The 13186-nt window shown below is 48.4% G+C and overlaps 1 protein-coding gene across 1 annotated transcript; it reads left to right on the forward strand.

Moving 5' to 3' along the window:
- Nucleotides 1–227: 227 nt before the first annotated feature.
- Nucleotides 228–12936, forward strand: UNC119B (unc-119 lipid binding chaperone B). Its single transcript, XM_023204840.1, has 5 exons — nt 228–505; nt 2588–2701; nt 5949–6060; nt 6191–6363; nt 9176–12936. Exons 1-5 carry the CDS (start codon nt 262–264, stop codon nt 9286–9288), a joined length of 756 nt encoding a protein of 251 aa, XP_023060608.1. The 5' UTR covers nt 228–261; the 3' UTR covers nt 9289–12936.
- Nucleotides 12937–13186: the final 250 nt, after the last annotated feature.

Genomic DNA, 13186 nt, shown 5'->3' on the forward strand with positions numbered 1-13186 from the left:
CCCAGGGCTGCTCACGTGCACCTCAGGTTGCTGATGGCAGCTCTAGTTATTTGGGGATGGAAGTTTGGAAGGAGTGGGCCTTGGTCCACCCTGTGCGAAAGGGAATTCCACCGCCCACCGGGTCCCCCCTCCCGCCCCCGGCCCCGCCCCCCCCCCTCCCCGCCCCCTCCCCCCCTCCCCCCGGCCCGGGGCCCCGGGCCCCGCCCCCGCTCTCCATAGTTACCGCGCTGTGGAGGCGGCGGCCATCTTGGCTGCGGAGCGATGAGCGGGTCTAACCCGAAGGCTGCGGCCGCGGCTTCGGCGGCTGGGCCCGGGGGGCTGGTGGCTGGCAAGGAGGAGAAGAAGAAGGCGGGCGGCGGCGTCCTGAACCGTCTGAAGGCGCGGCGGCAGGCGCCCCACCACGCGGCCGACGACGGCGTCGGGGCAGCGGTCACGGAGCAGGAGCTGCTGGCGCTGGACACCATCCGGCCCGAGCACGTCCTGCGCCTCAGCCGGGTCACCGAGAGTGAGTGCCGCGCGGGCCGCGCCCTCCCCTCGCGCCGTGCCCCGGCTCCCGGAGCCTTCAGCGAACCCGGCCACTCGACCAGCTCGCGGGTCCCCCCAGACCCCCTCGGCCGGCCGGGCTGCACTTCCCGCTGCCCCGCCGGCCGGGCTCTGCCCCCGCCACGCTCACGTTGCTCTGGTGGGGAAGGACTCTCCTGGGCTTGATCTCATTCCTGTGAGTCCGGCCACGCTAGGATGCCCCTCGGCCGGTCGGCTCCCCAGCTCTGCCGGACCTGTTTGGGTAGAGGGCCCCGTTCAGCGGAACTGGACCCTCCTGAGCCGGCCGGGGGCCGAGGTCCCCTCATAAATGGGCCTTTGGACCCTCAGCCTGGAACCCCCGGCCATCAGTGAAGTTAGCGCTCAGCCAGGCGCCCCCAGCCCTCTGGCAGGCCAGAAGCCTTACCTGCTTCCTCCGCCGGCCCCATTGCAGCCCTCCCCCACTGCAGCCTGCCGGGCCTCCCTCCCGCTTTGGGTCCGGAGCGTTGCCCCTTAGTGTGCAAGTGGGTTCTTCCTCAGACACATACCGTGGCATTTCCTGCTCATTTAAAACTGTGCCACATTAAAACAAAAATAAAGTTTCAGTGTGTGTACAAACTCCGACGTGTGAATCCTGCTTTTGACATTCTCGTGAATCAAGAATGATTTCAGGGTTTCAGAAATGCGTTTCCTGCACAAAAGGCAACCATCCTAAGCTTTTTCGTTGATGGGAGGATGGGTGGGAAGAAAAATGTTGCCCAGTCCCTGCCCTGGGTGATCTGGTGATCTCCCTTTTTCCCAAGTCAGTCCCTGACTTGACGTCTTTTCTCTTGCTGCTGTTTTCCCTGCAGGAGTGTGCACTCACCTGGTTAGGCCCATCTTGGCCTGCCCATCACTCCTGGCTTGCAGTCTCCTAACCCTGTGGCAGCAGCAGCATTCCCTGGATGGATCGAAGGCTGCCATGGTGTCTGCTGAACTGCTACAGCAGGCGCTTCTTAGAGAGAGCCTGGCAACCTCTTTGTTACTCTTCTTAACGTCTTGTTCATTCTATCCAGCAGATATTTGAGTACCCTCTAAGGGTCCAAAGCCGACGTTAGCCTTTTTAGCAGTTACAGATAATCAGTAGTTGTCAAGTTTGCCATCGTACTAAAGAGACAACTTGTAAAACACGAAAACAACTAACTCAGGCAATAAAAGATCAAGTATCAAAATGAGTTGTGGAGGAGGTGCTATCCGGAATAATCCTAGAAAGAAATCAATGAAATTTGCTGTGATTAGAATTATTTGAATTTGCTGCTCAGGTTCTAGTCGTTTGGGCCTAATGCCTTCACCAGCAGATGTATCCTCTTGCCTGGATATGTATGATATGTATGGTCTACTGTATGATTTTGTGTAACCCACAAACTAAGAATGGTTTGTACATTTTTAAATGGTTGAAAAAAACTTTAAATTCTTGAGACACGTGGTTATGTAAAAAATTCATATTTCAGTGTCCATAAATACAGTTTTACTGGAATATAGCCACATTCATTCATTTGCGTATTGTCTGGATGCTTTTGTGGCTACAATAATAGAGTTGAATGGCTGTGACAGAGACCATGTGGCGGCAAAGCTTAATTATTTCAAATCTGGCTCTTTACAGAAAAGTTTGCTGATCTCGGCTTTCTTACACTGACAGTTGGCAAACTAGCATTGTATTATCCGCTAAGTCGGTTTAAATGTCTTAGATTGGAATTCTATAAAAAGTTCTCTGCCCTGTTGTGACATCCAACTTGATAGATAATGAAAGATTTTTAGGTGTTTCCAAAGAAATCCACCTTTTCTATCCTAGTTTCTAAAAGTTTTGTAATTTTTCATCCAAAGCAAGTCCTTGTTCTTTTTTTTCTTTGTCGGATCCCCTATTTCTGTCCATACAACTTCTGCTGGTGATAACACATGACAAAATTTTGGGGAGTATTTTAAGTGTATTGTGTAAGAAAAAATCTGAATTTGCTTCAAAACTTGAGAATTAAATAAATGGTAGTTTTGGAGGATTATTTAACAGTGTTGGTTTCTCTCTTGTTTTTAGATTATTTATGTAAACCCGAAGACAACATCTACAGTATTGATTTCACCCGCTTCAAAATTCGAGATTTGGAGACAGGGACAGTACTTTTTGAGATTGCCAAACCTTGCGTTTCAGGTAGGCCTCAACGTTGTAGTGACCTGTAGACAGTTTTGAGCCAAAGGTCTTTGAAACTCAAATCTTGGTGTGCCACTGCATCCTGTTTCTTGGACTCCAGTGTGTCCCTCTTCTGTGACCTCTTCCCATGGCCTGGCCTGCCAGGCATGGTGGTTTGAAGCTGCGTTCAGAGGCTGATGTTTGTTGGATGTCTATTCTATGCTGGTCACTGTGTTCCACATCTTTATGCACATCGTGTATGTAATCCTCACACTTCTGTGAGGAATTACTGTTATCTTCATTTTACGGTGAAGGATCTGAGGCCTAGAATTCCCAAGCGGCACTTTCCTAAGGCCCTGTGCTGGTTCATCTTATGTTGCTTCCAGTTGGGAAAGGAATCCTTGAAATTAAACTATAATGAGGAAAACTCACCTGAGCTTAGAGCCCTCTTGGAGGATGATAGGGAGGATTCTGGTCCAGACATGAGGCAGTTTGAGCCATCTTCTCACTCTCCTTTACGTAGTGCCTTGGATTTTCCAGATCTGTTTTGGATTTTAATCTCAACCATTTTCTGGAAGAACAGACCCAGGAACTCAACTACTTGGAGTGCCTTAAATTAGCCTCTGATAGCTGCTTCCTGTGCTTGTGATAAAAAGTGTGGGGGTTATTCATTCTATCCAAGAGACCACAGAAGCCTTTGGAGCATCTCACTGGAGGTTTAGCGCCCCCTGGAGTTAGTCATTTGTTAGAATACTGGTACAGATACTCATAGTATCAGTGTGGTTTCTAAACTTACTTTGCAGTGTTTCTCATCTGATTTGCTACTTAGAGCCTGCAAATTTGATACGGTCCCAATTTCACCCCTACCTGGTGGTATTTATGCTATCATAATCTAATACTGACCAAGGCACCTAAATGCTCAAGTTCATGGGTAGTTTTTGTTGTTGTTTTGTGGGGGTTTTTTTGTGTGTTGTTTTGAGACAGAGTCTTTCTCTATCACCCAGGCTGGAGTGCAGTGGCATGATCTCGGCTCACTGCAACCTCCGCCTCCTGGGTTCAAGAGATTCTCCTGCCTCAGCCTTCCAAGTAGCTGAGATTACAGGTGCTTGCCACCACGCCTAGCTACTTTTTGTATTTTTAGTAGAGACAAGATTTCACCATGTTGGTCAGGCTGGTACTGAACCCCTGACCTTGTGATTCACCTGCTTTGGTCTCCCAAAGTGCTGGGATTGTAGGTGTGCGCCATTGCGCCTGGTTGTTCATGGGTGGTTTTTTATTGGGCTGGTCACATCAAGACCAGCTAGCTTCCTGGGTCTATGGTGTTCTCATCCCTAAGCCACATATCACAGTATCTGGGACATTTCAAGGACTCCAGGCCTACTACAGGTATGTGGTTTTGGATTAGACTCAGAGTTGTCATTTCAGTATAAGACAGAACTGTTTCAAGAAGGTCAGCTAAAGATACTGTAAAGTATCTTGGTTTTCAGTCTCTTTAGTTTTTACATTTAAGGATCTTGATTCACTTGGAATATTCCCCACATTGAGGCTGGGTGCGGTGGCTTGCACCTGTAATCCCAGCACTTCGGGAGGCTGAGGCAGGCGGATCACTTGAGCCCCAGGAGTTTGAGACCAGCCTGGGCAACACGGTGAAACCCTATCTGTACAAAGTACAAAAAAATTAGCCAGGCGTGGTGGCACACGCCTGTGGTCCCAGCTACTCAGGAGGCTGAAGTGGAAGGATAGCTTGAGCCTGGGAGATCAAGGCTGCAGTGAGCTGTGATCACTTTGTTGCACTCCAGCGAAGGCAACAGAGTGAGACCCTATCTCAAAATGAAGCAGTAAATATAAACAATAGAATATCCTCACACTGAATCAGTACCTTTCTGCAGCACTTGTTCTGATGAATTTGAATCCCCAAGATTTGCTCTAACTCTCTCTGAATGACATTGTTGGAGCCGGGGTTTTAGAGTCTCTGGGGTTGAACCCCTACTCAGCCTGGTTGCCCAGTTGCTCTTGGGCTTGTCAAAGGCAGAGATGTTTGATGCTGAAAATGACTTCTCTTATGTTGTACCCGTGTATGGCTTAGACCTGGAGAAAATGTCCTCACTGGACACTGGGGGTACTAACTCCTATTCACATTAGAATTAGAATGCTTATTCTCTGATTCTTTTTTTTTTTTGAGATGGAGTTTCACTCTTGTTGCCCAGGTTAGGGTACAATGGTGCAATCTTGGCTCACTGCAACCTCCGTTTCATGGGTTCAAGTGATTCTCCTGTCTCAGCCTTCCGAGTAGCTGGGATTACAGGCATGCGCCACCACGCCCGGCTAATTTTGTATTTTTAGTAGAGACAGGGTTTCTCCATGTTGGTCAGGCTGGTCTCAAACTTCTGACCTCAGGGGATCCACCCGCCTTGGCCTCTGAAAGTGCTGGGATTACAGACGTGAGCCACTGCGCCCAGCCTTCTGATTAATTTTACAAATCTTTCATCTCCTGGGTTCAGGAGTGGACTAGACCGGAGACCAGCATTAACTTTGTAGAGGCGGAGGCCCCCACATCTGCTTCACCCTTTCCCAGGTGGTCAAAGGGTTAGGCCTGGTATGACCTAGAAGTAGACATCAGTTAAGGAACTATAGTATCTCAAGGCTGTAGGTCAATGTCTCCTATTTAAATAACAAAAGTATTTTTAGTGGTTTATCTTTGCAGCCTGTCAGAAATTTCTGTATTCATTGAAATAACTTTCTTGGTAAGTGTCAACTTTTGTAGCCTCATTGTTTTAGGTTGGTGCTTAGCCCTTCAACTTGATTAGCTGCAGACCTAGGCTGTATAATATAGACCATGTCAGGGGCCCATTTCCCAGCTTGTGTTTCAGACTTCACCCTTAGGATATGGTGCAAGCTCTCAAACTATTAAAAAGGGCTAATCGCTTAGTGTTGAAGAATAGGCCTTGAGTCAGGGAGCTGGATTCAAATCCCTGTTCCCCCCTCTTACTGTTGGAGGGACTTTGGACATATTACTTGACTTCTCTGAACTTGAGCTTCCTGATCTGTAAAATGGAGACAGTAACACCTCACAGGGTTGTTGTGAGGGGAGGAGCCTGCCCTATAGCAAGTGTCCTGCCATATAGCAAGTGAGCAGTAAACACTGGCCATTCTTCTTGTTGGTGTGATTACTGGGAATTGGTTGCCATTGTGATGTTGGGACTGGTGATGGAACTCTTGGATTGAGAATGCCGAGATGGTGCACTGAAGATTCTGTGTGCTCTTTCAGACCAGGAGGAGGATGAGGAGGAGGGAGGTGGAGACGTGGACATCAGCGCAGGACGTTTTGTCCGCTACCAGTTCACACCGGCATTTCTCCGCCTCCGGACAGTCGGGGCTACGTGAGTACCATTACTACTTGAGGGGAGAATGTTCTATCTGTTCACAGGGAAGAGTGTTTTCTGTTGGGTTTTGGGATGGCTTTAGAGGAGGGAGGAGGCAAAGTCAGGCTTACGGAGATTTATTTTCCAGGGTGGAGTTCACAGTGGGAGACAAACCTGTGTCAAACTTCCGGATGATCGAACGGCACTATTTCCGGGAACACTTGCTGAAAAACTTTGACTTTGATTTTGGCTTCTGCATCCCCAGCAGTAGGAACACTTGTGAACATATCTATGAGTTTCCCCAGCTTTCGGAGGATGTCAGTATGTATCCCCTGACTCTTACAGCACTCTAGATTCTGAGGGCTACAAGGAACAAACCTTGAAACCCATCTGGTCCAGCACCCTGGCTTTGTCTCATGGCAGTGCTGACATGATGCGTATCTAGTCATTTGACTTCAGGCTTCTCATTTCCTATTGCTCCTGGCTCCTGTTCCAAACTCTGACTCGGCCCCATATGGGAGCAATGAAGGGTTTGTTTGTTTTTGGTTTTTTTCTTCCCCCGAGACAGAGTCTTGCTCTGTCTGTCGCCCAGGCTGGAGTGCAGTGGCATAATCTCGGCTCACTGCAACCTCCGTCTCCCAGGTTCAAGCGATTCTCCTGCCTCAGCCTCCTGAGTAGCTGGGATTACACCACACCTGGCTAGTTTTTGTATTTTCAGTAGAGATGGATTTTCACCATGTTGGCCAGGCTGGTCTCAAACTCTTGACCTCGTGATCCACCCGCCTCGGCCTCCCAAAATGCTGGGATTACAGGTATGAGCCACCGCCCCCTTGCCCTATCGCCCAGGCTGGAGTGCAGTGGTGCGGTCTTGGCTCACTGCATCCTCCGCCTCCTGGGTTCAGGTGATTCTCTTGCCTCAGCCTCTCGAGTAGCTGGGATTACAGGTGCCTGCCACCATGCCCGGCTAATTTTTTGTAGAGACGGGGTTTCACCATGTTAGCCAGGCTGGTCTCGAACTCCTGACCTCGTGATCCGCCTGCCTTGGCCTCCCAAAGGTCTGGGGATTACAGGCGTGAGCCACTGTGCTAGGCCTGAAAGTTTTTCTTTTTTTTTGAGATGGAGTCTTGATCTTGACGCCCAGGCTGGAGTACAGTGGCGCAATCTCAGCTCATTGTAAGCTCTGCCTCCTGGGTTCATGCCATTCTCCTGCCTCAGCCTCCTGAGTAGCTGGGACTGCAGGTGCCCACCACCATGCCTGGCTAATTTTTTGTATTTTTAGCAGAGATGGGGTTTCACCATGTTAGCCAGGATGGTCCCGGTCTCCTGACCTCGTGATCCACCCGCCTTGGCCTCCCAAAGTGCTGGGATTACAGGCGTGAGCCACTGTGCCTGCGCCCGGCCAGCCTGAAGGTTTTAATATTACAGGCCATCCTTTTAGATGCCTCCTGTGGGAAGACAGTGCCTAAGGGAGATAAAAGGAGGCCTGTGACCATCCCTGGGACTCTGATCAGATAAAGCACCTCTCCTGTGCACTGTTAGTCATGGTTTTCCATTGTTTTAGTCATTGGCCCTTCACTTTTTTCTTAATCAGAGCTAGATGTGAAACTGCAGGCTAAATAGAATCAAGGCCCGAGGACTTCTTTTCCATTCCCTGCAGGATAGAGAGTTGATTGGATAAAGTGTTGAGATAGATCCAGCAGGAAGGAATGGGGCTGTTGCAGATTTTGGGGCAGGAGTAAGATGGAAGTACTGTCTGAGGAAGAGTGGCCTAGACCTGGGGAGAGCACCAGAGGGAGAAGGCTGCTGCCATGCAGCCTCGGTAAGGGAAGATGGAGACCAAACGAGAGAAAGAACAGGCCTTGTCAGTTTCTGCGACTTTGGCCTACCCACCTCAGGACCACATCCTTTGTGAATACATAGGGAAAAATCAAGGCATTTATGAGGGTGTGAATGGAATCCTGTGACTAATGATGCCTTAAGTTGCTTTGTTGGCATCACTGATTGTTCCTCTCAGAATCCCAGGTCCTTAGGAATTGTCATATTCTGAAAACCAGATACCCTTTACTCGTGTGGCAGTGCAGTTCCCAGGTAACATGAGGATTGCTGAGATGTGGGGCAGGGTGTTGACGACAGCATCTGATTCAGACTTGAACCCCTCCTCCCAAGCTGTCTGGAATATGTAGATACTTGCAAGAAAAGATGATGTGTAGTGATAAGTTTTACCCATGAAGCCAAATCAGCCTGGAGGGCAATATTCTGCATATAAACCAAGTAGTTTTGGCATTGGTGGGTTCAAAGAACTTTAAAAAATCAGTTTCACTTTTTGAGAACTGTGGTGAGCAACAGCACTTCCTCCAGGGGACTCTGAATGGCATGTAATCATTAACTCACAACTGATCAGAAGTAGTAGTATCTTTACTCTCCAGTATGGTTAAAGACTCAAAATGGCATGTAATCATTAACTCACAACTGATAAGAGGTAGTGACTGTTAATTATCTTTCCAGTATGGTTAAAGAGGTCTGGGCAGTTGCTTGAACAAACAAGACTTTAGATCCCAAGACAGGCAGACCTATTGCTGGATCATTTGCGAGTTAATACCCAAAAGGTCTACGGAGAAGGCTCCCTGCCCTGTGTTCCTTGCACTCATTCCCACTTAGGATTCCTTGGGTTGTCAGGGGTGTGTGTAGGGATGGGCACAGTGAGGCTCAGATTTCTGAATTTGAACTGGAATGTCTAGAGGTGAGCCACTGACCAGAGGCCAGGGCTGACTTTGGTCAGCTGAGAGCCCTGAGTAAATAGGTTGGTGGGATCCATGTTGGGAAGAGGGTGAACACATTTCCCTGGTATCTTGGCTGAAGAATCCAGGCTGGAGATGACAGACGAGGCCATGGTGGAGAGTTGACTGCATCCTTACATTGAAATGGAGATCATGTTCAGTTTGGGGGCCTCTGTGGTCTCCCCAGCTGTCAAGGACTGCCTCCCTGTGTTCTGACCTCATCATTATTCTGGCAGAGTATACTCTGAAGTGCTGGCTTATTTTGGAGGGGATACAAAGTTTTCTCCCACCTACCCTGTGGGGCAGACTCAAACATAATTCTTTGCTTTTTTTTCCCCCCTTTGCCTGACTTGCAGTTCGTCTGATGATTGAAAATCCTTACGAGACCCGCTCTGACAGCTTCTACTTTGTTGACAACAAGCTGATAATGCACAACAAGGCTGATTATGCCTATAATGGAGGCCAGTAAGTGCTGCAGTAGTAGATAGGGGAGGTGCTTTGCCGCGGCCACAAGATCTGGCACATGGAGGCGATTGAAGCTTCAATTTGTCAACACACATCTGGAACCTGGCCCCAGGAAGCCAAGGCTGGGGTGGCAGTTTCCTGTGCGCCAAAGGAGCTGCCAAACTGTGCTGTGTTTTCTTCCCCAGTATTTTTTCTTCCCTTTTTTTTTTCCTGCCCCTTAGGTTGCAGAAGTACTATAGTAAAGTAAAAGGTTAGGATAAGGCTCCTGGAATCCAGATAAAAAAGTTTATTTTCCTGTAGTCTGGCTGCCTGTTGGTTGTCTTGACAAGCCTTTGTGTCTCCAGGCATAGCTGTGCCTGGTGAGAAGGCTCCGGCCAGGCCCACCAGCAGTTCAGCAGCTTTTAAGGTTCCTGAGTGCTCTGGGAAGTGGAAAGGTAGGTCTCTTCCAGGTAGCTCCTCCTCTCACCTCTGGCATTGCCATCAGTGCAGTCTGCCCTCAGTCTGTGTGAAGTCTTAAACCAACTGGAAGAAACTTGAAAGGGTGGGGAGGGAGGAGAGGTGCCAAGACTGGAGGCACCAAGGAATGGGTGATGCTCCCAAGCTGAAGGGTCTACTTTGTGGAGAGGCTGCTGCTCTGTCTGACTTCCAGGGTCTCAGCCAGCCACCCTGGGAATAGACCAAGGTTTCAGCCTGGCAGTACTTTCTATTCTCATTTTGGAGGACGGACAAGCTTGCTCTGCCTCTCCTGGCTCCTCCCTCCTGAGTCTCATGAAATAGAATGTGTCAGCTCTGCTCACAGAACAGTAGTATCTCTTGAGGCCAGAGCAGGTCTTGTATTTTGTTTTTTTATTTCCAGACTTCTTTTAGGGAGGTTTTATAAAATGACAGTGGTGTTCCCAGCATATGTGATATGCGATTAGACTTCTGATAGTATTAATCAGCTTCCTGGGGCTAATCTGGCTTACGTTGGGAGGATATGCTTACGAATCAGCAGCAGCTTTCTAAAGGAGAGATGCGACTTTTCTCTGCACTGCGCAGCCTGGAGGATCGGCTTTTGATGGGGATTTGACTCCGAAGCTCTTTGTAGATTTCTTTTTTAGGAGGGTTTTCCTATCTACCCTCTACTGAAGTAGTTTCTGGAACTATCCTGGTGGATCAGAGTTAAGTAATGCAGTCTGATCCTTCATACTGCTAGTTAGAATTGTTTTAGGTGTTCAGAAAGGGTAAAATAGGCTGAGGTGGCCTATCAGAGTGATGTGTTCTCAAAAAAGTTTACCTGCACATCTGTGGGCTGCTTTTGTCCCTTAGTGACAGACTCCACAAGCCCTCTGACTTTTTTGACCCTTAGTGGACAGACTCCACAAACCCTCTGATGAGATGATTGATGTGGCCAGGGTCCAATTAGCATCAGTAGAAGGATGTCTCTAGGAAAGGACCAGGTATCTGGTAAGTGACTGTGAGGTGTCACAGTACCTGTGACAGGAGAGTGTCCCGAAGTGCTTGGGAGAAAGGCTGTCTGGGGGCCAGGGACAGAAAAGACAGTGTGTGGCCACAGAAGTTCCTGTGCATCCACCACCAGTGCTGCCCCCTGTGTGGGCTCTAGAGAAAGTGGCCCTGAACCTTGGCCCAGTGCTTTGTACCAGGCCAGAGTCTTGGTGATGCCACGTGCTGGCAGCTTTCTCACTGAGAAGGTCCTAGCTTACCCCTGTGTGCTGGCCTTGGATTCAGCCCTGAGGGAGGGAAGAGACCATGCCTCCTGTGGAGTGGGTTCCTTATCACCAGACTGGCCACTCTCAGAACTGGCGTCCACTGTAAATCCAGGTGCCTTACGTGTGGCTCTGTCCCTTATGCTGCTGGGGAAAGCTGCATTGCCATTGTTCCCACCTCCTCATTGGCAGATAGATGCCAGCACTGTTAGCACTGTCTCCTCACCTTTTGTTTCTCACTGTGGCTCCTCAAATAGGATTTGCATGTTCCTGTCAAGCTTAACAACAATCCCTTCTCTCTTTGACAGAGGCCCAGGTGGGAGAGTTTCTACTATTTGATATTTGAGTATTATCTGGGATGTGGTTCTAGAGCTGCCCAGAGCTGTTCTCAGTAGAGTGTGTCTTGGAACGTGCCCCTGGGCAGACTGTATCTAGTACACTGGTGGGCTATCTCTTATCTGCAGTGTTTGCTTTTGCTAGGAAGAGGATGTAGAGGAAGGAGGAGGTGGGCAGTCTGGCTTGAGTTGTGCTGTATCCTCTACCTTGTTAGCTTGCCTTAGTCTCACTGGAGACCATTTGCGGATAGTGCTTGGTCCATGCCCAGCAGGACAGGGCTTTGCTGCTTCTGAAAGTCTGGTGTTCTCTATCTGGGGCTGTGGATTCCTGTGTCTAGCTGCTCAGGAAATCTTGAGAAGCATTCCACTCTGGGGTGTTAACCAGTATGAGTTTGAAATTCAAGCCTTTGTACCTGAGTTGGGGAGAGAATTGCAAGGCATACTTTCTCTGAAAGTAACAGAACCAGTCAGGCTGCCATGTTATTAAGGAATCTGAACTGTTGATAGCAGTTACCTTGTGGGTGATACAATGGGAGGGGGCAAAAAAAACTACCTGCATAGGGGACCCTGCCCTCTATCAAGAGCTGGGAGCACATTTCATCAGAGTAGCAGGCCCACCTGGTGCCACAGGGCCTGCCCTTCCTGCTTCTGTTCCTTTGCCTTGCAATCTCCTGGAGAGAGCCTCTCTTCCTGTACAGCCTTTGGGCCAAAATGCCCTTCTAGCTTCTCCAAAGAAGATCCTAGTTTATTTCATTCTATGTTTTAAAAGGTAAACAGGACATAACAAGTAAAAGAAGTTTTGGGCTAAAGTAGGGTATGTCTCCTTATGTATTAGCCCAATACTGTTTTGCAGAGAAAACATTTTTCAAGCATGTACTTCCTGAAGACATGTCAGTCTTTGGGCCATTTGATTTCCAATACATAGGGTGGAAGAATGTGATTTGGGGCTGACCATAAACTGGAAATTTGTGAAATGGCAGTGATTGGGCAATCTTCAGTTTATTTTTTCAGTTGAACTGGAACTCATTTCTGGAATGGATTTAATAGGCAGTGTCTAATGTACAAACTGGGTCAGTCCTGCCTTAGTGTGTCCTGCCCCACCGGTACGTGTCCAGGATACCCTTTTTTTCCCCTCTGTAAAGTCACTTTCTTCTGATGGCCATTGTCACTGTGATGTCAGGTTTGGGGATGAGGACAGTATGTCCTGAAATTCACAGGACTGACTCCTCACCCCAGTGTACGAGGATTCCTGTGGCATAAGGTGCTGCTGTACCTAGTGTAGGAGCCTAATCATTGAACCATTGTGTTACATTCCATGTCACAGAACATCTCAGCCTCAAGAAGGATTTGGTGGAGGTGGATTTACCCCTTGTTTTACAAAGGACCATGTAAAGTCATTGAAGTTGTGAAAGTCTATTTTTTTTCCTGTAAATCTATTTTTTACAGAATATAAGAAACATCAGTGACCTGATCTGTCCTTCCTCCTCCTTCCCGCTTCCCCCAAAATCACATTCCAGTTTTTATTGTCTTTGTGTCCAAAGTAAACTAGGTGACTTATTTGTATAAAATGTTATTTTGCCACAAGAGACAGTAATAAAGATTTTCACAGTACGTCTCCCTCATCCTGTCTCCTGATTGTTGGGCCACTTGTGTTGCTGAGGGGAGCAGGGGCGGGTGGGGCCTCCAGGTTTCTCTTACTTTGGCTATTATGTGGCCCTTCTGTAAGTAGTTTAACTAGAGTATAGCTGGCTTCTAGGGTGATTGAGGAATTGTACTGGACTTTAGGCTTAATATTTTTGCTTTGTATTTTTCCAGGGTGAGTGGCTTTGTAAATTGAAAGTTTACATGCACATTTTAAAGG

Source organism: Piliocolobus tephrosceles, chromosome 10 (genome assembly GCF_002776525.5).
Source record: "Piliocolobus tephrosceles isolate RC106 chromosome 10, ASM277652v3, whole genome shotgun sequence".
In the NCBI taxonomy this organism is placed as follows: domain Eukaryota; kingdom Metazoa; phylum Chordata; class Mammalia; order Primates; family Cercopithecidae; genus Piliocolobus; species Piliocolobus tephrosceles.